We start from the raw sequence: 27,918 nt of genomic DNA, 5'->3' as shown, positions 1-27,918 counted from the left end.
AGCAGTTTGCCAGTCTGAGTCGCCAGCGGGTTAAGAAGTGGCGCCGCTGAGGCCTCTGGGAGGGGGCGGTCCTTGGGCAGCTGCTGGGCATTGTGGGCGTGGTCTCCGGGCGGCTTTCCTGCGAAGCCCGACAGAGCTAGTCAGGTCCTCTTCCTGACTAGAACTTGCGCCTAAGGGAAAGAGTCCGGGAGCGGTTGCGAAGTTCAAGAGGAGCAGGTGAAGTCCTGGGTTCGGAGGCGTATCCAAGGTCAGAAGGGTTAGAAGAAGGCCGGCGAATGCGGGTGGCGGGCTGAGGGGTTGCGTTTTGGAACCCTGGGATCTGTACCAGCGGTTACGACGTCCCCCCATCGCCTTCTCCGGGTGGGAACGGCTCCGGAGTAGCGGTTTATCTCGTCTGTTCCTGTGGGTTGAGTTCCTTCTCACCTTGGAAGACCCTGCTGTCGGCTGGGACCCCTTCCCGAAGTCAGTGATCCCCTTCTCGCCGCTCCTCTAGCACCTTGAAGGGAGTGCTCAGTAAACTTTTGAGCATGCTTGAGACTCCCGGGAAGACAGTGGTTTGGGGATGGTGGGAAGGTCCCCGCTGAAAGCAGAAGTTTCTGGGACCTGCAAGTCCGGGCTTGTACCAACCATTCAGAATATTGGTGGTAAAGCCAGTGGCAGTTCCGGAGGCATCAGGAATCCGTCAGGGAGGAAAAGCCTCTGGATTTGAGATCTCTTTCTGAGCTTCTGAGCCCCGGTTGGGGCTGGAAGAGGGAACTGACCTCGGAGTTGCCGGGAGACCTTCGCTATTGTTGACACTTTTACTTGCTGGAAGCAGGGATTGGATCGAGTGTCTGCATCCAGGGTGTGGGCAAAACGAAGAAGTTACGGAGAATTTGCCCGTAAAGAGAGGCAAGCATTACCTAGGATCTGGGTGGGCAACAGTCTGTGCAGTGAGGATCAGAGAGGAGGAAACACCACAGTGTGAGGGACTGACTGACTGGTCAGGTGAGAAAAGACCAGAAGTTGCTCTTTTACCACAGCAAGTCCGGCGGTTGCTAATCTGGATTCTCCAATTTCAGACCTGGTCTTTCAGAGCTCCTTTCTCCTCCCCTAGACTTGTCAGTTTAGCATTTTGCCTTTCCCTGTGAAGAGGAAGATCAGCCAAGTCCCAGGTGAGTAGAAGTTTTTTCTCTCCTAAAATTTAGTTTAATTCGACAGAGGGAATGAATAAACTATCTTATGTCTTTCTGGGAAGGAGGAGACCCACATTTGTTGAGTGGCAGTGTCTCCTGTGTCATCACACTATCATTTGGGTAGCTGAGTACTATTGGAAAGTGTTGGTCACTCAGTTATATCCAACCCTGTGACCCCATGGACTGTAGCCCACCAGGCTCCTCTGTCCATGGAATTCTCCAGGCAGAAATACTGGAGTGGGTAGCCATTCCCTTCTCCAAGAAATCTTCCCAACCCAGGGATCGAACCCAGGTCTCCTGCATTCCAGGAGATTCTTTACTGGCTAAACCACCAGAGAAGCTGGTGTTGGAAGAAGTACTGTTGGAAGAAGTACTCTAATTTTAAAGATGTGTCAGTAGCCTCAGTAAAATGAAAAATTTGCCCAAGAGTACTCAGAAGGAAAGTAGTCTACTACTAAATACTATTGACCTAGTCAGATTCAGAATCTAGAGCTGTAGGACCCCCAGACTCTTGACACTATGCTGGTGTTTCCCAAACATCTTATTCACTTACCACCTATTTATGCCATACCTCTGTCCTACCTGTATTACTGTTATTCTCATATTTTTAATTTTTAACTTTTATTTTAAAAAACAAACTTGCACTGAGAAACACTGCATATGAAATTATGCATTTGATAGATGCTCTAAAGTCTTTATATTTATTCTAAGATGTATCTGAAGGTGTTGATCTATGTACCATGTAAAATCATCTCCTGTCAAAAAGATACAGACTGCAATTTGGGAGACAGTGCACTGTCATGCCTTTTAACTTTTGTTTTTTGATGAAGGGTAAAGATTCTCTCCCACTTTCAGAGACTTCATTGTCCAAATAACATTACTCATTTTGACACTATCATTATCTAAGACCCACTTATAGTTTAAGACACTTGTGCAAATGTTCTCCTGTGTTTTATTTCTGTTGAAGTATCCTATAAAGCAATAACTTAATAGGATATACCCAGAAGTCTGAGCATTGTATTACCTTTGTTTATTGCAAATAACTTTTCTTCCAGTTATCTGTGTTTTCTTTCCTTGGGGGAATTTAGACTATTTAAAAATTAGTTAAGTACAATGATAACTAATATTTATACCATTTTCAAGGTACCAATTGTTAAAACTTTTACCATGGGAGTTGGTGAATGCATCTCTTTTATTGTTCATTAGAGTAGCAAGGAGGAAATTTGGCTTATAACCTCAATCAGCTTAAATTCTGTGTCAAGTTATTTTCCTGGGCACCCAAAGTCAAATACTAGTGGACTGATCATACTTTTTTTTTTTCCTATGAAGGGTTTGTTTTGCCAGAAGTCTTACTTTCGTTTTAGGTTCGAAGGGTTTGCTAACAAAAGAAATAACTTGTTACACACAATTTCAGGTTTTTTTAATAGAAAATTATTTGACTTAATTTCAATATACTATCATTAAAAGAAAAGAAATAGAAACAATAGAGAAAACTAACAGCACATACATCACCTAATTGGGCTGGTCAATATGCAAATTTAAACAGTGCTGGGAAGTCCCTCCATAATAGCAATGTGAAGTCCCAATTGGGAAAAGGTCCCAAGCAGTGCATCCACTCCACTGGTGAGACTTCACATTGCAGTTTCAGGGATTCCCGCATATTTGTGTGCAAAAATGCAGCTCTGGTTTTACTTTAATTTTTTTACAATGTTGTTTGTTTTATCTTGTGAGTCACAGGATTTCATTATACCCTGAGCTGTTGGCCAGACCTCCAGGGGCTCAAGAATTCGAAGACCTACTCCCTTTCTTATCTAAAGTGCTGCCTGACTTACTATGCTTGTGGGCAGGCACTGAATCTGGGCAGTGTCCAGGCAGGTCAGAAGCCAGGTAAGGGACCTGCCCTCATGCTTCTGAAGCCTGAACAAGACTTTCTCCATTTTAATTTCCTAACTGTCAGCCTCAGTGTTGTTTAGACTGAAAGAGCATGTTGTTGTTCAGTCTCTCAGTCGTGTCAGACTCTTTGTGACCCCATGGACTGCAGCATGCCAGGCTTCCCTGTTCATCTCCAGCTCCCAAAGCTTGCTCAAACTCATGTCCATCAAGTTGGTGATGCCATCCAACCATCTCATCCTCTGTCGTCCCCTTCTACTCCTGTCTTCAGTCTTTCCCATCATCAGGGTCTTTTCCAATGAGTCACTTCTTCACATCAGGTGGCCAAAATATTGGAGTCTCAGCTTCAGCCTCAGTATTTCCAATGAATATTCAGGACTGATTTCCTTTAGGACTGACTGCTTTGATCTCCTTGCAGTCCAAGGGACTCTCAAGAGTTTCCTCCAACACCACAATTCAAAAGCATCAATTCTTCAGCGCTTAGCTTTGTTTGTGGTCCAACTCTTGCATCCATACATGACTACTGGAGAAACCATAGCTTTACTAGACGGACCTTTGTCAGCAAGGTAATGTCTGTGTTTTATAACATGCTGTCTAGGTTTGTCATAGCTTTTCTTCCAAGGAGCAAGCATCTTTTAATTTCATGGCTGCAGTCACCATCTGTAGTGATTTTGGAACCCTAAAAAATAAAGTCTGTCAGTGTTTCCATTGTTTCCCCATCTATTTGCCATGAAATGATAGGACTGGTTACCATGACCTTAGTTTTTTCAATGTTAAGTTTTAAGCCAACTTTTTCACCCTCCTCTTTCACTTTCATCAAGAGGCTCTTAGTTCCTCTTCACTTTCTGCTGCTACGTTGGTGTCATCTGCATATCTGAAGTTGTTGATATTTCCTGGCAATCTTGATTCCAGCTTGTGCTTCATCCAACCCAGCATTTCACATGATGTACTCTGCATATAGGTTAAATAAGCAGAGTGGCAATATACAGCCTTTCCCAATTTGGAGCCAGTCTGTTGTTCCGTGTCCAGTTCTAACTGTTGCCTCTTGACCTGCATACAGATTTCTCAGGAGGCAGGTGAGGTGGTCTGGTATTCTCATCTCTTGAAGAATTTTCCACAGTTTGTTGTGATCCATACAGTCAAAGGCTTTGGCATAGTCAATGAAGCAGAAATATATGTTTTTCTGGAACTCTTTTGCATTTTTGATGATCCAACAGATGTTGGCAATTTGATCTCGGGGTTCCTCTGCCTTTTCTAAATCCAGCTTGAACATCAGGAAGTTATCAGTCCATGTACTATTGAAGCCCAGCTTAGACAATTTTGAGCATTACTTTGCTAGCGTGTGAGATGAGTGCAATTGTGTGGTGGTTTGAACATTCTTTAGCATTGCCTTTCTTTGGGATTGGAATGAAAACTGACCTTTTCCAGTTCTGTGGCCGCTGCTGAGTTTTCCAAATTTGCAGGCATATTGAGTGCAGCACTTTCACAGCATCATCTTTTAGGATTTGAAATAATTCAACTGGAATTCCGTCACCTCCACTAGCTTTGTTCATAGTGATGCTTCCTAAGGCCACTTGACTTTGCATCCCAGGATGTCTGACTCTAGGTGAGTAATCACACCATCGTGGTTATCTGGGTCATGAAGATCTTTTTTTGTATAGTTCTTCTGTGTAGTTTGTATAGTTCTTCTGTATAGTTCCTCTTGCCACCTCTTCTTAATATCTTCTGTTTCTGTTTAGGTCCGTACCATTTCTGTCTTTTATTGTGCCCATCTTTGCATGAAATGTTCCCTTGGTATTTCTAATTTTCTTGCGAGATCTCTAGTCTTTCCCATTCTATTGTTTTCCTCTATTTCTTTGCATTGATCTCTGAGAAAGGCTTTCTTATCTCTCCTTGCTATTCTTTGGAACTCTGCATTCGAATGGGTATATCTTTCCTTTTCTCCTTTGCCTTTTGCTTCTCTTCTTCTCAATAGCCTTACAGCTATTTGTAAGGCCTCAATAGGCTTTGCTTCTCAATAGCCTTACAGCTATTTGTAAGGCCTCCTCAGACAACCATTTTGCCTTTTTGCATTTCTTTTTCTTGGTGATGGTCTTGATCCCTGCCTAGTGTACAATGTCACGAACCTCCATCAATAGTTCTTTAGGCACTCTATCCATCAGATCTAATCCCTTGAATCTATTTGTCACTTCTGTTTATAATCATAAGGAGTTTGATTTAGGTCATACCTAAATAGTCTAGTGGTTTTCTCTACTTTGTTCAATTTAAGTCTGAATTTGGCAATAAGGAGTTCATGATCTGAGCCACAGTCAGCTCCCAGTCTTGTTTTTGTTGACTGTATAGAGGTTCTCCATCTTCAGCTGCAAAGAATGTAATCAATCTGATTTCGGTATTGACCATCTGGTGATGTCCATGTGTAGAGTCTTCTCTTGTGTTGTGGAAGAGGGTTTTTGGTATGACCAGTGCGTTCTCTTGGCAAAACTCTATTAGCCTTTGCCCTGCTTCATTCCGTACTCCAAGGCCAAACTTGCTTGTTACTCCAGGTATCTCTTGACTTCGTACTTTTGCATTCCAGTCCCCTATAATAAAAAGGACATCTTTTTTTGTGTTAGTTCTAGATGGTCTTATAGGTCTTCATAGAAACCATTCAACTTCAGTTTCTTTGGCATTAGTGGTTGGAGCATAGACTTGGATTACTCTGATACTGAATGGCTTGCCTTGGAAATGAACAGAGATCATTCTGCCATTTTTGAGATTGCACCCAAGTACTGCATTTTGGACTCTTTTGTTGACTATGAGGGCTACCCCATTTCTTCTAAGGGATTCTTGTCCACAGTAGTAGATACAATGGTCATCTGATTTAACTTTGCCCATTCCAGTCCATTTTAGTTCACTGATTCCTAAAATGTTGATGTTCACTCTTGCCATCTCCTGTTTGACCACTTCCAATTTACCTTGATTGATGGACCGGCCATTCCAGGTTCCTATAAAATATTGTTCTTTACAGCATCAGACTTTACTTCCATCACCAGTCACATCCACAACTGGATGTTGTTTTTGCTTTGGCTCTGTCTCTTCATTCTTTCTGGAGTTATTTCTCCACTCTTCTCCAGTAGCATACTGGGCACCTACCGACCTAGGGAGTTCATCTTTCAGTGTCATATCTTTGTGCCTTTTCATACTGTCCCTGGGATTCTCAAGGCGAGAATATTGACGTGGTTTGCCTTCCCTTCTCCAGTGGATCACGTTTTGTCAGAACTCTCCACTGTGACCAGTCCATCTTGGGTGGCCCTACACAGCATGGCTCATAGTTTCTGCAACCTTTATAGCGACTTTTTCGGCTACCAACTGGAAAATGGACTTGGTCAGCTAAAATAAATCTTTGACATTGTAACATGGACAATTGTCCTTGCAAATTGCATAATTCTTTCTCCAATTTTGACTTCTCTTCAGCCAGTTTTAATTTGGCTTCATGTACCTTACAGAAGGCAGAGAGGTAGATTAGCCTTTCTGACCCAGTGCAGTACATTCTTATCCTTTCTCAATTGGCATGAGCTGCAAACACTCAATAAATTCTAAAGTTTTGGCTGCTTTAATTTGGGGTCTCAGTTCTCACACAATCCGGTGGGTACGCCCCATTCAGTAACTAATGAGCAGTAAGGCAAATCTTCCCATCCAGGAATTAAAAACTTCATTAATCTTAATCTCTTGTGGCATTTTGCTTCATGAATCCTGCTTATGGTACCAGTTTATATTTTGCTTAAAGTTTTACTTTCATTTCGGGTTTGAAGGATTCATTAACAAAAGAAACCACGTGTTACTCACAAACAATTCAATATTTTATAGGAGGTTATCTGACTTAATTTCAATATACAGCCATTAAAAGAAAAGAAACAATAGAGAAAAGTAACAGGACATACATCACCAAATTGGGCTGGCCAACATCCAGATATGAACAACACTGGGAAGTCCCTCCTTATTCAGCAGCCTGGAGTCCCAGTTGGGAAAAGGTCCCAGGTAGTGTGTCCACGCCACGGGTGAGACTTCAAACTACAGTTTTGGGAGTTCCCACTTAAAAATCCAGGCCTCAAACTGATACATTATCAGTTTTCAAGAAAGAATGCAGTTCTGGTTTTACTTTAATCTTTTCACAATACTGTTTATCTTGTGAGTCACAGAATTTCATTATACCCTGAGCAGTTGGCCAGACCTCCAGGGGCTCAAGAATTCCAAGACCCACTCCCTTTAGATAAGATATCTAAAAGTGCTGCCTGACTTACTATGCTTGTGGGCAGGCCTGAAATCTGGACAATGTCAAGATGTTTTTAGGGCACTTGGGGAAATTTGAATATGGACTAGAGTATTAGGGAATTATTCATTTTATTAGATGTGATAATATTGTAGTTAATGTAGAAGTCTTCTTTGGAAATGTATGCTGAAGCATTTGAAGCATTATGCTGTCTGTAATTTACATTAAAATAGTTAAACTGAAAACAAAAAGCACCTGAAAGAAGCAAACACAGCAACATGTCAACAGTTGCTAACTAGATTGTGTTCATTGTTCTATTCTTTCTATCTCCTGTGTTTGTGAAATTGCTTGTTGTAAAGAGAGAGAGTACTTGTCCTGTAGTAAAGTAGTGAGATATTAAATGTGAAGCACTTGGCTCAGTGTCTAGCACATTTTGGTTGTGCCTTGCAGCATGCGGGATCTTAGTTCTCCAACCAGGAATCGAACCTGTGCCCCCCTGCAGTAGAAGCATGGAGCCCAATCCACTGGACCACCAGGGAGTTCCCAATATCCACTATTATTTATAGCGAAATCCAGTAATATTTGTTGGCTTCCCAGGTGGTGCTGGTGGTGAAGAATCCACCTGCTAACACAGGAGATATAACAGACGTGGATTCAGTTCCTGGGTCAGGAAGATCCCCTGGAGAAGAGCGTGGCAACGCACTCCAGTATTCTTGCCTGGAGGATCCCATGGACAGAGGAGCCTGGTGGGCTACATTCCATAGGGTCACAAAAAGTTGTACATGACTGAAGTGATTTAGCAAGCATGTAATATTTTAAGCGTGTTCACTGACAGATGTTTTCCATCATAAGCTAATTTCTTGTGGGGAGAGAAAATAAAACTTAGCAAGAAACATCAATTTCTATTATGTTAGGAAGAATTTATAAAGGTAGTAAAGTATTAATATATCTCAAATAGAAAAAACAACTGATTTCTGCATATTGCTGTGAATATCCTCTTACTACTGTATGCTATTACTTTGTATATGGGTAGGTCTATTTGTATTTATCTGTAGTTAGTTTTTTAATTTTGCCACACTGTGTTCCTGAAACAGTCACTGTAGAGCTGATTTTTCTCATGGAACAGTTTGGTATTGAGATTTGTTTTCCTAGCCAAGGACTTTGTATACAAAGGAAGTGTAGAAGCAGTCCATGATAAACTGGCAGACATTGCTACAACATTTACAATGTTCTGTATTTACTTAAAATAATGAAATAATATCTCAAGGCAGTAGAGATTATATATATATATATATAATTTTATTTATTTATTTATATTTGGCTGTGCTGGTTCTTTTTTGTTGTGCAGGCTTTTCTCTAGTTGCAGCCAGCAGGGGCTACCCTCTAGTTATGGTGCATGGACTTCCCACTGCAGTGACTTCTTTTGTGGAACATGGGCTCTAGGGTATGCAGGCTTCAGTAGTTACAGCTCATGGGCTCTAGAGCACAGGCTCAATAGTTGTGACACACAGGCTTAGTTGCTCCTGAGCATGTGGGATCTTCCTGGACCAGGGATCAAACCCATGTCTCCTGCATTGGCAGGCAGATTCTTTACTACTGAGCCACCAGGGAAGCCCAAGGGGAGCTTTTAAGGAAAAATGACAAACTTTAAATCTTCTTTTAAATGAAGAAATTGAGGATGAGGAAAGTGATTTGCTTAAAGTCACATAATATGTTAGTGCCAGATTTAGGAATAAAACTATTTTGCACTTAAAAAATATTTGCCAAGTATTCATATATGGATGATACAGTGAGCCTTATTGTAAACTGCATGTGTGCTACAACTCTATAGCATTACTAACTGTTCATAAATTAATAAGCATCTTTAAAGACTATATATAAATAATTAGTTGTGAATCTTTTTTACCTCATTGGAATTCAGGAGTGCTTTTGAGAAATTTTTCATTTGAATAATGCATTTCTTTAATATGATGTGTATAGCCTTTGCCCAATCTAGAGCTGTGCCATGGCAGAGACTGGGGAAGAGGAGACGGTGTCAGCAGAGGCTTCTGGGTTCTCAGACTTGAGTGACTCAGAATTTTTGGACCTGGAGGATTCGGAAGAGTCGAGTGCTTCACCTAGCAAGCCTGGTCCTTCTTATGAATTACCTGAAAAGGATGACAAGCTCATAAGTTTACCAAAATTGAAAAGAAGATTGGAGTTCTCATCACCTATGGAGCGATTTCATCTTAAATATTTGTATGTCACTGACCTGTCTACTCAGAACTGGTGTGAACAGCAAATGGTATTTGGAAAGGAGCTTCCTGGTTTCTTGACACCCAAGAAATCAGGTATTTTGGATACTGGTGCCAGCATCCACCTAGCTAGAGAACTAGAAGTTCATGATCTTGTGAGTATCCCCATCACCTGTACAGAAGATGCTTGGGCAGTTAAGTTTCTGAACATGTTATCAATGATTCCTACCCTGCAGTCAGAAGGGCGTATCAGAGAGTTTCCAGTGTTTGGAGAAGTGGAGGGTGTGCTTCTTGTTGGTGTGATTGATGAGCTGCACTATACAGCCAGTGGGGAACTGGAACTGGTGGAACTCAAGACACGTGGGAACCCTGTGCTCCCTTCAGACGCTCAGAAAAAAAAAGATAGTTTTCAAGTCAGCCTGTACAAATATATCTTTGATGCCATGGTACAGGGGAAAGTGACTGCTGCTAGCTTAATCCACCACACAAAATTTCATCCAGAAAAACCACTGGGACCTTCAGTGCTGAGGCATGCCCAGCAGGGAGGCTACTCTGTGAAGTCCTTGGGTGACCTCATAGAACTGGTCTTCTTGTCTCTAACACTGTCTGACCTCCCACTTATTGATAGCCTCAAAATTGAGTATGTCCACCAAGAGACTGCCACTGTGCTGGGTACAGAGATAGTGGCCTTTGAAGAGAAGGAGATGAGAAGCAAAGTACAGCATTATATGACCTACTGGATGGGCCACCGAGAGCCTCAAGGGGTTGACGTGGAGGAGGCCTGGAAATGCCGGATGTGCAACTATGCAGATATCTGTGAGTGGAAGAAGAGCGGTGGGTTGACCAATGCCACGCGAGAGCCACAAGTCAAAAAGGCCAAATGAACAGAAGATGTGCCTTCAAGAACTTTGATGGTTCCTGCATCTAATGTACTCAGCAGAGTTAAAGAGGACCAGTCTTTTCAACCGAGCTTGAATTTCTTGGAGAGTGTTCTCATTTTGGTTCTTTTCATATTTTCTCAGCCTCTAACCTCACAAATCCAAGACCCTGGCTCATGGCTGAGTGGGAGAGATCTGGGATTACACTATCCCTAGATCTTTGCCACAGGTTGCCAAAAAGACAAATACTCATCGTGGTTGGAGCACAATCATTGTTTTCCTAAGAAGATTCTTCCATTTCTTTTAAGTCTCTTCCCTACGTTTTTCTCAGTCAAGGTTTCTACAAGGTGCTATAGCATGTGCCAGAATTTCCTTTTTAAGACTGAATAATATTCTACTGTGTCAATAGCTTTTAAAAGTAATTGAGAGCAAAGTAGTATTCCAGAGGAGGAGCTGACATGGTAAAAGCTAACATGTTGCAGAATGATTTATCTCAGATGGATCCGAAACTAGAACTATTACAGTGGTGTCATAGTCCACCAGGTTGTCAGATCCTCACATGTGGAAGCAAAAAATGCAGATGGTTCTGTTGATTGGGAACAAGGGGAGGGTCTAAGTCCTAGAAGTCTGGATGAAGTGAAAAATGAACTGTATTGAATTCCAGGTCAGTATCCTAGGAATACTGATTAAGCCTCATAAGCAGATTCTGTGAATGTGGAATACAAGTAAGCTAAGAATTGTTATCCCAGCCTCAGTATCTCTAATTCCACTGAACTTCACTTCTGCTGTTCTTTAATAATGTCTCCAATAAACACAACATTCATTGAATATCTTTATTGGGAGTATTTTTTTCCAGTCTGTGGCTTGCCTTTTTATTCTGTCATGGTGTCTTTTGATGAACAAAATATTACTGAAGGCCAGTTTGAATGTTTCATCAGTGCTTTTGATATCTCATTTAAGATATACAATATTTTTCTTTTTTTTTGATATACAATATTTTTCAACTTCAACACACCTTGTTTCTTTTACTTATCAATGTATTTTAGAGTTGTTTCATATTAGTATTTATAGTTCACCTCCTTCCTTTTAGCTGGTGCAAAGGGTTCCATTGTAAAGATATACTGTTTATCTAACTAGGCCTCTATTTATATATACTTAAGCTATTTCCTATCTTTTCCTACTACAAACATTATAATAATGTATAAAGTAGAAAGTAAATATTGGTCTTACATGCATACCTGTAAATCCTGAATCCCAAAATAACCATCAATAGGAAGTTGGATAAAGCTCTTCAAGATACTTTTTGGATCTATCAACATATATTTAAATATAAATCAAATACATGTGTTGGGTGTATGTGATTAGACATAAAAAATCTTATGTAGCATGCTTTTCTTTTCAGGTGAACATAGAATGTTTATCAAAATAAACTATTTCTGGGCCATAAAACAAATCTGAATAAATTTATGTGGATGAAAGTCATACAAAGTATGCTATCTGATCACAGTGGAATTAAGTTAGAATTGATGACAGATATCCGAACAATCAAAAATTATATGCTAACTAAATTACACACTAAAGTAACCTATGAGTCAATAAAGATATCACAAAAAGAGAAATTACTTATATTTAATTGAAAATGAAAATATACAAAAATGTGTGGGAAGCAGTATATTTCAGGGAAATTGATAACACTAAATGCCAGTTGGATACCTAATTGACACCATTAATGCCACTAATTGGAAAAGAAGAAAGATCTCAAATTACTGACCTCAGTGTCTCCCTTAACTAAAAAAAGGAGAGAAAATGAAATTCAGAGAAAGCATAAAAAGGAAATAAGCAACAACAGAGCTGACATTAATGAAATAGAAAACAGATAATAGAGAAAAATCAACAAAACCAAAAACTGATTTTGAGATCAATAAAACTGATAAGTTCTAGCCAGAGCAATTAGGGTGGGAGCCAGAGATCAAATTGCCAACATCTGCTGGATCATCGAAAAAACAAGAGAGTTCCAGAAAAACATCTATTTCTGCATTATTGACTGTGCCAAAGCCTTTAACTGTGTGGATCACAATAAATTGTGGAAAATTCTGAAAGAGATGGGGAATACCAGACCACCTGACCTGCATCTTGAGAAATCTGTATGCAGGTCAAGAAGCAACAGTTAGAACTAGAAATGGAACAACAGACTGGTTCCAAATAAGAAAACGAGTACGTCAAGGCTGTATGTTGTCACCCTGCTTATTTAACTTCTATGCAGAGTACATCATGAGAAATGCTGGGCTGGATGAAGCACAAGCTGGAATCAAGATTGCCAGGAGAAATATTAATCACCTCAGATATGCAGATGACACCACCCTTATGGCAGAAAGTGAAGAAGTAAAGAGCCTCTTGATGAAAGTGAAAGAGGAGAGTGGAAAAGTTGGCTTAAAGCTCAACATTCAGAAAACTAAGATCATGGCATCTGGTCCCATCACTTCATGGCAGATAGACGGGGAAACGGTGGAAACAGTGGCTGACTTTATTTTTCTGGGCTTCAAAATCACTGCAGATGGTGATTGCAGCCATGAAATTAAAAGATGCTTACCCCTTGTAAGGAAAGTTATGACCAACCTAGACAGAATATTAAAAAGCATAGACATTACTTTGTCAACAAAGGCCCATCTAGTCAAGGTTATGGTTTTTCCAGTAATGTATGGATGTGAGAGTTGGACTATAAAGAAAGCTGAGCGCTGAAGAATTGATGCTTTTGAACTGTGGTGTTGGAGAAGACTCCTGAGAGTCCCTTGGACTGCAAGGAGATCCAGCCAGTCCATCCTAAAGGAGATCAGTCCTGGGTGTTCATTGGAAGGACTGATGTTGAAGCTGAAACTCCAATACTTTGGCCACCTCATGCGAAGAGTTGACTCATTGGAAAAGACCCTGATGCTGGGAAAGATTGAGGGCAGGAGGAGAGGGGGATGACAGAGGATAAGATGGTTGGATGGCATCACCGACTCAATGGACATAGGTTTGGGTGGACTCTGGGAGTTGGTGATGAACAGGGAGGCCTGGTGTGCTGCGGTTCATGGGGTTGCAAAGAGTCGGACACAACTGAGCTACTGAACTGAACTGAATTAGGGTGGGAAGGGAGAGAGGGAAGACGCATGACCAATATCAGGAATGAGGTGACAGCACTATAAATATTATAGATATTAAAAGAAAATAAGGGAATATTATGCAGCCATCTTGGATCCTGCGGAGGCCTGCTAGGAACAGGACTTCTGAATTGACAAATATGTCTGGAAGGCTGTGGTCCAAGGCCATTTTTGCTGGCTATAAGTGGGGTCTACAGAGCCAGAGGGAGCACGCAGCTATCCTGAAAATTGAAGGTATATGTGCTCGAGATATACAAAGAGTTGGACATGACTGAGCAACTGAACTGACTGACTGACTGATACTCGAGATGAACCTGAATTCTGTCTAGTCAAGAGATGTGTTTTTGTGCACAAAGCAAAGAACAATACAGTAACTCCTGGCAGAAAACCTTAGTAATCTGGGGAAAGATAACTCAAGCTCATGGAAACAGTGACATGTTTCCTGCCAAATTCCAAAGCAACCTTCCTGCTGAAGACATTGAACACAGAATCCATGTGATGCTGTACCCTCGAAAATTTAAACTTCCTGAAAAGTAAATGAAAAGTGTGGATTTGTTTTTAAAAAAAAGGAGGGGAGGGATATTAAAAACAACTTTTTATGCCAATACATTTGACAGCTTAGATGATATAGAAAAATTCTTTGAAAGATACAAACTACCAAAGTTCTCTCAAGAAGAAATTTGCAACCTAAATAGCCCTATATCCAACAAAGAGATTGATTTTGTAGTTTAAACCTCCCCACAAAGAAAACTCTAGGCCCAGATGATTTACTGCTGAATTCTACCAAATATTTAGAAATGACACTGAAGTCTAGACAAACATCCAGAAAATGGGAGGGATATTTTCCTACTCAATGATACAAGTCCAGGTTGTCTACTTGTGTTTCTGACCTGCTGGCTATAGGTTGGAGGTTTCAACAACCTCCTCCTTGGGTTTGATTAATTTACTCGAGTGGCTCACAGAACTCAGAGAAACATTTTACTTACTAGACTACCAGTTTATTATTAAAGGATATAACTGAAGAATTGCCATATGGAGAGATGCATAAGGTAAGGTATCAGTAAAGGGTGCAGATCTTCCATGCCGTCTATGGGTACATGGCTCTCCCCATACCTTCACGTGTTCACCAACCTGCTTGTGAGCAGGGGTTACACTCTAGTTGTTGTGTGTGGGCTTCTCATTGTGGTGGCTTCTCTTGTTGCAGAACATGGGCTCTGGGGTGCATGGTCTCAATAGTTGTGGCACACAGGCTTAGTTGCCTGCAGTATGTGGAATCTTCCAGACCAGGGATTGAATCTGTGTCCCCTGCATTAGCAGGTGGATTCTTAACCACTGGACCACCAGGGAAGTCCCCTTTTGGGGTTTTACGGAGTCTTCATTACATAGCCATGACTGATTAAATCGTTGGCCATTGGCAATTGATTCAACCTCCAGCCTCTCTCCCCTCCCCATAGGTTAGGAGGTGTGGGACTTAAAGTTCTAACCCTCTAATCATGTGGTTTGGTTTTCCTGACAGTCAGCCCTTATCCTTAGGTGCTGTCCAAAAGCCACCTCATTAACATAACAAAAGACATGCTCATTCTCATATCTTAGGAAATTCCAAGAGTTTTAGGAGCTCTGATCTAGAATTGGGGATGAAAGCCAAATACACATAAATCAAAGAAAGGAGAAATGAAGGATGGCTCCTAAATTTTTGCTCAAGTAACCAGGTGAATGATACATTTATTGAACTAGGAGAAGTGTTATAGTGGGAGTGTGGATGGGGACAGGATTAATAGGTTGATTTGAACATGTGAAGTTGAAGGTAGCTTTTAGGGGGAGATTTCAAGTAGGCATAAGGAATCAGAGGTCAGAAATTCAGGGAAGAGATGAGGGCTGGAGATACAGATTTGTCAGTTAACATCAAATAAATGGTATTTAAAATTGTGGGGCTGAATGAGACCATTTGAAGAAAACTTCAAAAAGAAAAGATCCAAGGCCAAACTCTTGAGTATTCCAACATTTGGAGGTGGAATAGAGGAAGATTATTCAATAAAGAAAATAGAAAAATAGTATTAGTGAGGTGGGAGGAATTATCTTTCCTGAGATGCAGAAATCAAAATAAGGAAGTATTTCATTTTTCTTAAATGCTGTTGAAGTCAAATATGATGAGGACAAAGAAATCCCATTTAATTTTTCAATTGGAATTTCATTGATCAATTGACAAGAGCAGTTTCAGGAGTGTAGTTGTGGCCAAGAAGCCAATTAGAGTGGACTTAAGAGAATTGGAGGTGAGAAAATGTAGGCAGAACCAAGAAGCAAGAGAAATTTTCCTATGAAAGAAAGGTAGGGGTATTTCCTTGGTGACCCAGTGATTAAGACTTCGCTACCACAAAGTGACCCAGACCATTGGAGATGTTGGTCAACCACCTCCAAGAGGCAGGCCTGGGCCCAGCCAGTGCCAGCTAAGCATCCTTAGGTAGGATGAGGGGGCATCATGAGACCCCTCGTGTTGGGAGACAGTGTTGTCTGGTTGATTCCAGTTGGGGGCAGGAGGTATATTTGTTTATTCTCCTGGTTTCATCCATTGGATCATTGAAAAAGCAAGAGAATTCCAGAAAAACATCTATTTCTGCTTTATTGACTACGCCAAAGCCTTTGACTGTGTGGATCACAATAAATTGTGGAAAATTCTGAAAGAGATGGGAATACCAGGCCACCTGACCTGCTTCCTGAGAAATCTGTATGCAGGTCAAGAAGCAACAGTTAGAACTAGAAATGGAACAACAGACTGGTTCCAAATAAGAAAACGAGTACGTCAAGGCTGTATGTTGTCACCCTGCTTATTTAACTTCTATGCAGAGTACATCATGAGAAATGCTGGGCTGGATGAAGCACAAGCTGGAATCAAGATTGCCAGGAGAAATATTAATCACCTCAGATATGCAGATGACACCACCCTTATGGCAGAAAGTGAAGAAGTAAAGAGCCTCTTGATGAAAGTGAAAGAGGAGAGTGGAAAAGTTGGCTTAAAACTCAACATTCAGAACACTAAGATCATGGCATCTGGTCCCATCACTTCATGGCAGATAGACGGGGAAATGGTGGAAACAGTGGCTGACTTTATTTTTCTGGGCTCCAAAATCACTGCAGATGGTGATTGCAGCCATGAAATTAAAAGATGCTTACCCCTTGTAAGGAAAGTTATGACCAACCTAGACAGAATATTAAAAAGCATAGACATTACTTTGTCAACAAAGGCCCATCTAGTCAAGGTTATGGTTTTTCCAGTAATGTATGGATGTGAGAGTTGGACTATAAAGAAAGCTGAGCGCTGAAGAATTGATGCTTTTGAACTGTGGTGTTGGAGAAGACTTTTGAGAGTCCCTTGGACTGCAAGGAAATCAAAGCAGTCAATCCTAAAGGAAATCAGTCCTGAATATTCATTGGAAGGACTGAGGCTGAAGCTGAAGCTCCAATACTTTAGCCACCTGATGTGAAGAACTGACTCATTGAAAAAGACCCTGATGCTGGGAAAGATTGAAGGCAGGAGGAGAGGGGGATGACAGAGGATGAGACAGCATCACCAACTCGATGGACATGAGTTTGAGCAAGCTCTGGGAGTTGGTGATGGACAGGGAAGCCTGGTGTGCTGCAGTCCATGGGGTCACAAAGAGTCTGACACGACTGAGCAACTGAACTGAACTTCCTTTTTTAGGTCATTGCTGTCCTAAGCAAATGGTTCTTTGTACTCTGCTTACAAATTTTCTGTGAGTTTAAAAGTGTTTCCAAATTAAAAGTTAAGCCCCCCACCCCCAAAAAAGACAGTGCTCTTTAACTGCAGGGGGCATGGGTTTGATCCTCAGTCACAGAACTACCAAAACTGCAGGACACAGTCAAACATTAAAAAAAAGAAAGCTAGGAAATGGCACAATTGCTCAAGTGAACTAAAGTCAAGAAATGATTTTTTAACAATAAGATATAGAAATATGTGTTTATGACATAAAAAACGCCAGTGAAGTCAAGGGCTTACTAGCATCAAGTGAGATCTTAATGGTGCTGGGCAATAGTACTTCATTTTCTGTATCCATTCACTTCCCCACATTCCTAAATAACTAACATTAGAATCTCAGATGCCATTAATTATAAGATACATCATTATTTTACATATTACTAGGAAAGAAAAAAGACTACCAATTAAACTATGGCATGTCATCATTTGTGAGATAGCAATTTCACATATATTGAAATATGAAAAAAAATTAGAATCAATCTAATGCAGAATTTCTTATCTTTTCTTTCCTCATATCTCAAATACCTTCTCCCTAATTTCACTTTGAGCTTCCAATTTCACTTATAAAATAGAAACACTCAGGGAGGATATCCTCATTCTCCCCCGACCAAATCTGTACCTATCGATTCTGCTTCTCCTGTTATTTCAATGAATAAATTGTCCAGGCTCTTGCTTAGAACTGATCCTCCCAATTGTGTGCTGGATTCCATCCCTTCTTTCCTTAAGGACTTTGCTCTTGCAACTGTCCTGTCTCTCCTGTATTGTTGATTTTCCCCTCTCCACTGTATCATTTTAATTAGGATACAAACACTGTAATTTCTTCCATCTTAAAAAAAAATTCTGAACCCCAAATCCATCTGCAATGGACAGTTTTACTTTCCTATTCATCTTTTAAAAATTGAAGGAGTATGTCTATAAGTACTTGCCTTCTCCCATTGTTTTATCCCACTCCTAATTCTTATCAGATTTCATCAAAAAGGGCATGTTTCAGCCATCCCCACATTGCTCAATCCAATGGTCAATTATTAATTCTCATCCGACCTAACCTATCAGCAGCATTTAGCGCAATGGATCACTCCCTCCTCCTTGAAACGTTCCCTTCCCTTGATTTTGCAGATCCAAACCTTCCTGCTTTTCCATCTGCCTCAGGATTATTCCGTCTCAGTCTTCTTTGTTGGGTCCTCTTCATGTTTCTGACCTAAGCTACTGTATTACTAGAAAAGACTGAACTGAATAAAGGCAAATTATTCTCTTAGCAAACTGCTGACTTAGATTTTCCAGTATTTAAAAATTCTGAGGTCTATAGCTTTTAAGCAAAAATGATATCTACATCTCCCTTTTATAAGTGAGCATGTCTCTTCAAGCAGCCCCAGAGATACCAGACCTGGAGTCTCCCTCTAAGGAGGCAGAACCGACGCATTCCAGAAATAAGCTCCATAGGCTTTATGGGAAATGTAGTATTGGATGAATAGCCTGCACCCCGCGGAAGCCTGGGAACTCTGGGCAAAGAGTTATTTCCGGACACGCGCAGTGGGGTGGTAGCCGGTATTCTGTAATTTTCGAACCAGTACTGCATGAAGTGAGAGTTGGGGTATCTCCCGGATCTGGGAGATCTCCGTAACCTGATCTCCAGCTTAGAGCCGGAGCTGGGAGTGTGGCGCTGCAAAGCTGGCAAGTATGACTACAGAACTCGGGGGATGTAAGGAAGGGGCAGGAAGAAAGGGACCGCTTTATTGGCTTACCCTACGAAAATAAAACGTGAAAACCCTCACATGCGGTGGCTTCCAGTTTGGGTGTGTGGGTCCTGTCCCATTCTGGAGTAGTTCAAAGAAAGCAAGGGAAGGGTCCAACTGCCACTCCATGGGTTCCTAGATCCCAGTTGCGGCTTGAGCAAGTTCAGTTTGCATTCCTGCTCTTGTGCTTTAAACTGCACCTTTCCTGATGACCTACCAGAGCCTGCAAAAGGAAATAGTAAACCATTTTAAGGGATCTAGGAAGAAAACATTTTTAGAGAAACTTCGGTGCATGCTTTAGGGTATTTTCATGTGAAGTGAAAATAGCTCCTGCCGTATTAATAAACAAGAAATGTCACAGCTCTCAGTGATACCTGGCTTCCAAATGTGAATGAGGGCTGCTAAAACTGCGATCCCGCAGAAGCTGCTGCCCGCCCCCCTCCCTACGGTGTTGCTTTGGAGCTGGGGGATTGCCAAAAGTAAGGTGAACAAGGAAACGGTATTAGCCCCAGAGAGTGAGGTGCGTATGAAAGGAATGAATTCAGTGAGCCTAGAGGCTTGCGTCTTCCATACACAGAATGCTAAATTCCTTAACTTGGTACTGATACTTGATGTTCAGCCTGCCTGCTTCCATTGTTGCACACTTGTATATAGCCTGACTTCCTCTCCTGCCTCCTTGGAGCAGTTTTCCCAGAGTTACTGAGATGCTGTCTCCCAGGCTAACATTCCCACCAAATAAAATAACTCTCTACTTTCAGATTGTGACTATATTTTTTTAGTCAACACTCACAGCAATCATCTGAAGTAAATATTATCTCTATTTTGTATATGAGTTAACTGAAGCAGAAAGGTGAGTTTAACTTGCCTGGACTCAGGCAGTTTAGTATAGATGATCTGAGAGTTAAACTCCAGATGAGTTTCCTTCAGGTTTCATTCTTTTTGCAAGATGAGAAGAACCTGCCAAACAAATCATTGGATTTATTTTTCTTTCAAAATATTTTTATATATGCTGAGTAAATTTTGGTTTGTCATCATTAAAAAAAAAACAACTCTTGGTATATGTGTGGCTGAGTCACTTTGCCATTCACCTGAAACTACCACAGCATTGTTAATCGGCTATACCCCAACACAAAATAAATTTTTTAAAAAAAAAGAACCCTTGGTGAATCTGCAGATTTTCCAGTGATGATTGTAAATAAAGCTGAGAGGGCCTCTTGTGCGTTTTAGCCTTTCTAGGGCCCTAGCAGTGCTGGTTGGAATTTCAAAAAGCCCAGATTGGGCCTGTAGGAGATGGTGAGATTGAGAGAGAGAGATCGAGATTTAGAGTCTCAATTGAAGACTTCAGCTTAAAAAAAAATACCCACACCCACCCCCAAGCCCCCACCACCCCGTCCCTGCATTCAGCCTCTTCATAAAACCTAATTTGAGATCTCTTAAATCCACATACAGAACAGAGGCCAGAGAATCACAGAAGGAATGACTTCCAAAGATAACTGAGCTTGAGAGATCAGGCTTTTAGTTATCACTTTAACTCATTCATTATTATCTACTTAGAATGAATTTCTGGGAGGAAAAAACCTGTCACTGGTTTAAAGGTTAACGATTTGCTATTAGGTCAGTAGGATAGAAATGTACAGCCTACTAATATAAGATCATTGCTTATAAAATGTGGACATTTCTAACTTGCTGGAAGTGTCATTCTCTCACTGGGTGGCATTTTCTCAGACTGCACTGTGTGTGCTTCTGTTCTCATAGAGCAGGGTTCTCCATTGCAGTCCTGGTATTTCATGTCTTTATTCTATTCCCCATTTCTACTTTCATAGATCTCTGTGCAAGAGAGGCAGAAATGATCAACTTCAAGGTAAGGCATCCATTTATTGTTATTAAAATCTGTCTCTTTTTTTTAATGGGTAAGAAGTGGATTTATTTAAAGAGATACACAGTCCGTAGACAGAGTGTGTGCCTCTCAGAAAACAAGAGGTCCAAATCTCTTTTTAAAAAATCCTCATAAAGAGGAGATGTATAGTTAGGGAGAATGTAGACTGAATAGATCAGGTCCAATACAAAATTCAGAAAATTGATAAATTGATATCCAGGTTATAGGGTTGGTCAGCATTTAGGTAGAGCTTCATATGTGTACCCACTCTTTCTGGTGATCATAGAAAATAGGTAGCCAACCAAAGTATTGGCTTTGTCCAGGAGCATAAAGCAGAACAATTCCCCTGATAAGTAAAATTTATCCTAGCACAGTTCTCCAAAGAAAATATCTTACAATAGGGTTTCAAAGAGGTTATGTTAGTTACAGTATTGCCAGTAACAATTCTGTGATAAATGTAACATCCAATTTCCAGTGACCTTCTTAGGAGTGTTCCCTAGAGTAAACAGAGAACATAGTGCCAAGAACTCCATTTGTAAGTCCGTGTGTGCTGTGCTGTGCTGTGCTTAGTCGCTCATTTGTGTCTGATTCTTTGCGACCCCATGGACTGTAGCTTGCCAGCCTCCTCTGTCCATGGGGCTTCTCCAGGCAAGAATACTGGAGTGAGTTGCCATGCCCTCCTCCTGGGGATCTTCCCAACCCAGGGGATAGATTAGCTATCATTATTGTGATTACATTACACTTTTAGATAAATTTGGAGAGAATTCAGAACTTTTCAGTAATGAGTTCTCCATTTTATTTCCATTTTTATTTTGGTCCTTCATTATAGTTGTATAGGTTTTTATGGTAATTCTTATGCATTTCTTATAATGTTTATTCTTACGCATGGTTTAAGTTGCTATTGAGAATGGGATGAATATTTTTTTCATAATATTTTCTAACTGGCTACTCTGGTGCATAGGAAAGTATGGATTTGTCTGTTTGACTTTGTTCAACTTACAGAACTCTTACTGAGTCTAAGAGTTTTTTAGTTTATTCTTAGATTTTCTAGATAGATCATCATATACTCTTCAAATGGAGTTTTGTCCCTTATTTGCTTGTCTCTCTCTCTTTTTTTTTTTTTTTTTTTGTCTTATTGCAATGGACAGGATTTCTAGTACTATAATTTTGAATATAATTGCTAGCCAAAATCTTTTCTGGTCCACTTTTAATGGTAATTCTTTCAGTGTCTTATATTCTGGTAGATAGTTGTTCTTTGTTTTTTTATTTTTAATCAAGTTAAGGATTCTTAGCTTATTAAGATTATTTTCATAAATTGGGAACTTTTTTCCTCATATACTTTTTTATACTTGTCAATAATATATTTCGTGCTTTTAACATAACAGTTTAAAGAATTTCTAATACTGTTCCCCTTAAAGGGACAAACAGTAAATATTTTAGGCTTGAAGGTTATATACCTTCTGTGACAACTACTCAACTCTGCCCTTGTAGTTGAAGTAAAACAAATAGGCATAACTGTTTTCCAGTTACATTTTATTTACAAAATTATATTTCTTCTAAATGAAATTATTTCTGTGGCATTAAAAAAAAGCTTAGAAATGTTGCTATGTGCCTTTTTAATTTCAGTTTAAATTAAAAATGATTTTGATTCATGGTTAGGGTATATTTTATCATATAAAAATCTGTGTTTTTCTATTTTATTATGCTTATATAAGTCTAGCCTATTAACCTTATAGCCAGTTTAAAATCTAATTACCTTTATACATTTATTTTGTAGTGTTTAATAAGCTGTAAGATTGCTGAGGGCAGTAATAATTTTTTTCTTTTTTGTATCACTAGTACTGTACTTGGTATATCCTCATTAAATATTATATGAGTGAATGAATGAAGAACATATAAGCAATATTTTAAAATAATTTTATTAAGACTTAATTTACTTATTATAAGTTGATTACCTTAAACTCAGTATATTAGCACAATTGTGAAACTGTCATCACTAATCTCAGAACATTTTCATATCCTCAAAAGAAACCCCATATCCATTAACAGTTACTTTCCGTTCCTTCCTTCCCCCAGCCCTGAGTTACTTTATGTTTTTATGGATTTGCCTATTCTGAAAATTTCATACAAATGGAACTATACAATATGTGATCTCTTGTGACTGGCTTCTTTCACCTAGCACAATATTTTCAAGGATCATCTATGTCATAGAGTCCTTTTTAGTACTGAATAATATTGGATCATATGGATATACCTCATTTTGTTTATTCATTTATTACTTGCTCAATACCCATATTGTTACCACTTTTGCCTGCTATGAATTCTGCCATGGACATGTGTGTATGGTTTTTGTGTGGACATATGTTCCCAACTCTTTTGGGTATATACCTAGGAAAAATTGCTGGGTATATGGTAACTCTATGTTTAATGTTTTGAAAAACTCCTAAATTGTTTTCCATAGTTGCTGCACCATTTTACAATTCCATCAGCAGTGTATGAGAGTTCTAGTTTCTCCCTACCCTTGTGAAAAACTTGTCATTGTCTGCCTTTGATTTTAGCCATCCTATTGGATGTAAAGTGATATCTCATTGTGATTTTGATTTGTACATCTTTTCATGTGCTTTTGGATCATATCTGTCTGTGGAAAAATGTCTGTTCAAATCCTTTGCCGATTTTTAGATTAAGTTTTCTTTTTGTTGTTGTAAGAATTCTTTTTCTTTTAGAGACAACTCTCTTTTCAGATAGATGATTTACAAATATTTCCTGCTATTTTGTGAGTTGTCAGTTTCACATTCTTCATGGTGTCCTTTGAAGCACAAAAATGCTTAATTTTAATGAATTCCAATTTATCTATTTTTTCTTTTATCACACTTCTTCTATCATGTCTAAGAAACTTTTACCTAATCCTAGGTCATAAAGATTTACTCCCTTGTTTTCATGTAAGAATTATATACAGTTGACCCTTGAATAACACAGCTTTGAACTGTGTGGGTCCAGTTATGTGCAGGTTTTTTCCAGTAAATACATACTGTAGTACTACATGACCTGTGGTTCATTGAATTCATGGTTGTGGAACCACAGATACGGAGGTACCTATAAACTTATGTGGATTTTTGGCTGTGGGGAGGATTGGCACCCTAACCCCCACGTTGTTCAAGGGTTACCTGTAGTTTTAACCACTCTTAGATTGGGTCTCTGATCCATTTTTAGTTCATTTTTATTATGATGACTTCTCTGGTGGCTCAGAGGGTAAAAGCTTCTGCCTACAATGCGGGAGACCTAGGTTCGATCCCTGGGTCGGGAAGATCCCCTGGAGAAGGAAATGGCAACCCACTCTAGTACTCTTGCCTGGAAAATCCCACGGACAGAGAAGCCTGGTAGGCTACAATCCATGGGGTCGCAAAGAGTTGGACACGACTGAGAAACTTCACTTTATTTTATTATGATATGAGGTGTGCGGGTTAGAGGGAGTCCAACTTCACTCTTTTGCATGTGGATATCCAACTGTCCGAACACCATTCGTTTAAAAGACTATTCTTTCTGCTATTGAATTGTTCTGATACTATTTGAATATTTTTAATATAATTTTTGTTTCTATCACAAAGTAATTTCTGAATCAGGTGTATAGTGGTTTTCATACATAACTTTGAAAACTCATCAATGAACATGATATGATCCTAAGAGGCTGCCATGACTCTTACAAGTCCCCAAATGACGCACACTTTAGTTTGAAGATCCATGTACTATTACAGGGATCAGTGACACTCCAGGATGTGGCTGTGGAATTCACCCCAGAGGAGTGGCAGCTGCTTGACTGTGATCAGAGAACCCTGTATTGGGATGTGATGTTGGAGAACTTTAGAAACCTCATCTCAGTGGGTAAGGACAGTGGGTGGTAACTTTTTAGGTGTAACTCAGAATGTTTTTAACAGTACCCTTCCTTTAAGACCTGTGAAAGCTGTGAACATTCTGAAGCATTAGTAAGTTTGGCCTTGAACTTCATTAGTCAAAGATTCTTAATCTCCTTTGGGGATCACGTACTGTGTTTATGCTTCTGCCTCCTAAGTGAAGAAGGGTCTTTTCTGTTCTGAAGCCCGTTTGTCAGCCTTCACAGGCCCTAAGACACCAGGAGGCAAACCCGAATTATGAGGTAGTTGTTCCTAGCACTTTGTCCCCAGTTCTGTGTTGTTTCCCAGGAACAGGGTGTCCAGTTACTGAAACAACAGTGATATTCAAGGTGGAGCAAGGACAAGAACCATGGATGGTGGAGGGAGAGAACTCACATCGGAGCTCTCCAGGTGAGTCAGAGAAAACCAGGAAGATGGGAGTCTTTGAAATTGGGGTCCCAGTTGGTGAGTGAGGGACTGGCACCTTTGAAACACTTTTTAGGAAGCACATACCTTTGAAAGTGACTGGGTGCACTTGACATGACATCCTCAGATCCCCAAATGACACCTTCAGTTCCACTCTCCCACGTGGCTGCTCTTTCTCTTCCTCAGCTCTTGTGTAGGAGGACGTCCTGCCGCTCCGCTTTGACTCCTCACACTGCCCATTGCATCGAAGTGCTTGCTTGGTTCTCTCAATTCCTAGAATCCTCATTGTTCTTTCCTCCTCAACATGATGGCAGATCTTTCCATACATCTAGTTCTAATAATGTAGTCAGCTTATGTGGATTTGCAGTCTTACTCCACCAACCTCTTTTGGATAAGGTTAGAGGACTGGAGAGAGAGAAGGAAATGGCAACCCATTTCAGTATTCTTGCCTGGAAAATCCCAGGGACGGAGGAGCCTGGTGGGCTGCCGTCTATGGGGTCGTCGCATAGAGTCGGACACGACTGAAGCGACTTAGCAGCAGCAGCAGAGGGCTGGAGATATAAAAATGTTCTTGAAGGGAACTGATATTGTGCCAGATGACCAAGAGGAAAAAAGAGATAAGAATGCAGAAAAAAGGGAGGTATTCTACCAGGGTGATCTAGGAATTAAGTAGTGAGGATTCTGATTCTGATCTCCCTCTTCCAAATCTAATTTTCCCTTAACTCCATTGTCTCTTATTCCTCTCCCTGTCCATTGATCACATCTCCGTAGTGCGCTGTCTTTGTTCTGTGAGTTGACCGTACACCCTGTTGAGCAACTTTTTGATTTTCTTTGTACTCTCCTCACTACTTTGTGCTATTTTACTGTTGTTTTTTTTTTTTTTCCTCCAGGTCACAAGTTAAGCCACCCATTCTCACTGTCATTCTGTCTCCTTTTTCCTCCCTAGCAGTTTTATTCTTAAAGTTCAGGAGCAAGGTGAAAACATACTTGTTTCAGAATGAGACTAGATTTGAAATCAAGTTTCTTTCTATGACTGTCAATGGCAAAAATTAACTAGGAACATTTCATTGTACTCCTTTTTAGAAGCTGACTGCCCACTTGTTGATGAATCAGACAAGCACCAGAAAAGCAAAGACAATTTTTTAAATTCAGTTTTGTTCATGTTCAATAAAATTCAGACTGTGAAGAGACTTCATGGTTATAATATGAGCACAAGTCTTAATCCTACAAGAAAAAAATCATATAAATGTAAGTCATATGGGAAGAGTTTGCAACCTACTTTGGACTTTCTTAATTATAATAGATGTTATAATGGAGAACACTCTGATGAATGCAATGAATGTGGGAAAGCCTTAAAAAAGAAATTTAATTTCATTAGACATGAAAAAAATCATACAAGAAAAAAACTGTTTGAATGCAACACCTGTGGGAAAGCCTATAGCAGCAAGGCACACCTTGCCACTCATCAGAAAATTCATAACAGAGAGAGACCCTTTGTGTGCAGTGATTGTGGAAAAGCGTTTACACATAAAGCACAGCTCGTGGTCCATCAGAGACTCCACACTGGAGAGAAGCCTTATGAATGCAGTCAGTGTGGAAAATCATTCACTTGGAATTCTTCCTTTAATCAACACATGAAATCGCATACACTTGAGAACTCATTTGAATGTAAGGAATGTGGGAAAACGTTCAGGTATAGTTCTTCCCTTTATAAACACTCTAAATTTCATACAGGAGAAAAACCATATCAATGCATTGTATGTGGCAAAGCCTTTGGTAACAGTTCTGTGCTTGTTACCCATCAAAGAATTCATACAGGAGAGAAACCTTATGGATGTATTAAATGTGGCAAAGCCTTCATCAAGAAGTCTCATCTCCTTAGACATCAGATAACTCATACAGGAGAAAGGCCCTATGAGTGTAGCAAATGTGGGAAACCATTTTCCCAGAAGTCAAATCTTACTGTACATCAGAAAATTCATATGTAACATTCACTTATGAATATGAGAAAGCTTTAATATTTGATAAGTTATTGAGTAGAGAATTCATGGTGAGGAGAAATCAACAATTTGAAGGAACTGAAAAAATAAATTCCCATAAAAAAAATCAATGCCAGTCATGTTCTGGAAGTGATAAAGTATTTAGAGGAAAGATCACAGAAAACGTTAATTTATAATGATAAAACTTAGAGCTTGGAAAGCATAAATTAAACAATCAAGGAATCAGTGAAAACTACATTTAGCATCTCTGATTATTTTTATAACAAATTATATAATTATGCAAGTATGAATATAAAATAAGTTTATATATTATATTAAATTATATCTATTAAGAGTTTCTGAAGTAAATATCACACTTTTTCTTCCAATCTGAATAGTAACATGCAAGTGAAAAAATGTAGTTTAAGATATAGTATGAATTTCAGTAATATTTTCATCCATTCGCTGGCACTTTTAATGGGTATGGCAGTGTTATTGAATCTCAGAGTCTCCTCTTTAATTCTAAAACTTGTTATAAAGATTTATAGAATTACATATGTGTATAATTTAACAAGATATCAATTGAGATGGTGAAAGCAGTTGTATTCTATACACTAAGTGCTCAGTTGTGGAAAAGGAAGTATTTAAAGAAGTATGTAAATAAAACGTTTGCACTTCA

At 39.8% G+C, this 27,918-nt stretch overlaps 2 protein-coding genes and 1 pseudogene across 6 annotated transcripts; all 3 read left to right on the top strand.

Annotated features, from left to right (window-relative positions):
• The first annotated feature begins 109 nt into the window (after window positions 1–109).
• EXO5 (exonuclease 5) lies at window positions 110–11,254 on the top strand. The gene is made up of 3 exons (XM_043876727.1): window positions 110–247; window positions 1,097–1,154; window positions 9,295–11,254. The coding sequence occupies exon 3, from the start codon at window positions 9,320–9,322 to the stop codon at window positions 10,430–10,432; it is 1,113 nt and encodes a 370-aa protein (XP_043732662.1). The 5' UTR covers window positions 110–247; window positions 1,097–1,154; window positions 9,295–9,319; the 3' UTR covers window positions 10,433–11,254.
• Window positions 1,020–27,918, top strand: ZNF684 (zinc finger protein 684). Of its 5 annotated transcripts, none has more exons than XM_043876724.1 (5): window positions 1,020–1,154; window positions 20,895–20,932; window positions 24,700–24,826; window positions 25,150–25,245; window positions 26,344–27,918. In XM_043876724.1, the coding sequence occupies exons 2-5, from the start codon at window positions 20,918–20,920 to the stop codon at window positions 27,246–27,248; spliced, it is 1,143 nt and encodes a 380-aa protein (XP_043732659.1). In that variant the 5' UTR covers window positions 1,020–1,154; window positions 20,895–20,917; the 3' UTR covers window positions 27,249–27,918. The 5 variants fall into 5 exon arrangements, with proteins under 5 accessions (XP_043732659.1, XP_043732657.1, XP_043732658.1 ...); XM_043876722.1 differs by lacking the exon at window positions 1,020–1,154 and adding an exon at window positions 18,878–19,009 and having other exon boundaries at window positions 25,144–25,245; XM_043876723.1 differs by lacking the exon at window positions 1,020–1,154 and adding an exon at window positions 18,878–19,013 and having other exon boundaries at window positions 25,144–25,245.
• On the top strand, window positions 13,707–14,103 carry LOC122676821 (annotated as a pseudogene).

This window comes from Cervus elaphus, chromosome 20 (assembly GCF_910594005.1).
Source record: "Cervus elaphus chromosome 20, mCerEla1.1, whole genome shotgun sequence".
Taxonomy (NCBI): domain Eukaryota; kingdom Metazoa; phylum Chordata; class Mammalia; order Artiodactyla; family Cervidae; genus Cervus; species Cervus elaphus.
This window is presented reverse-complemented; position numbering and strand designations above follow the sequence as displayed.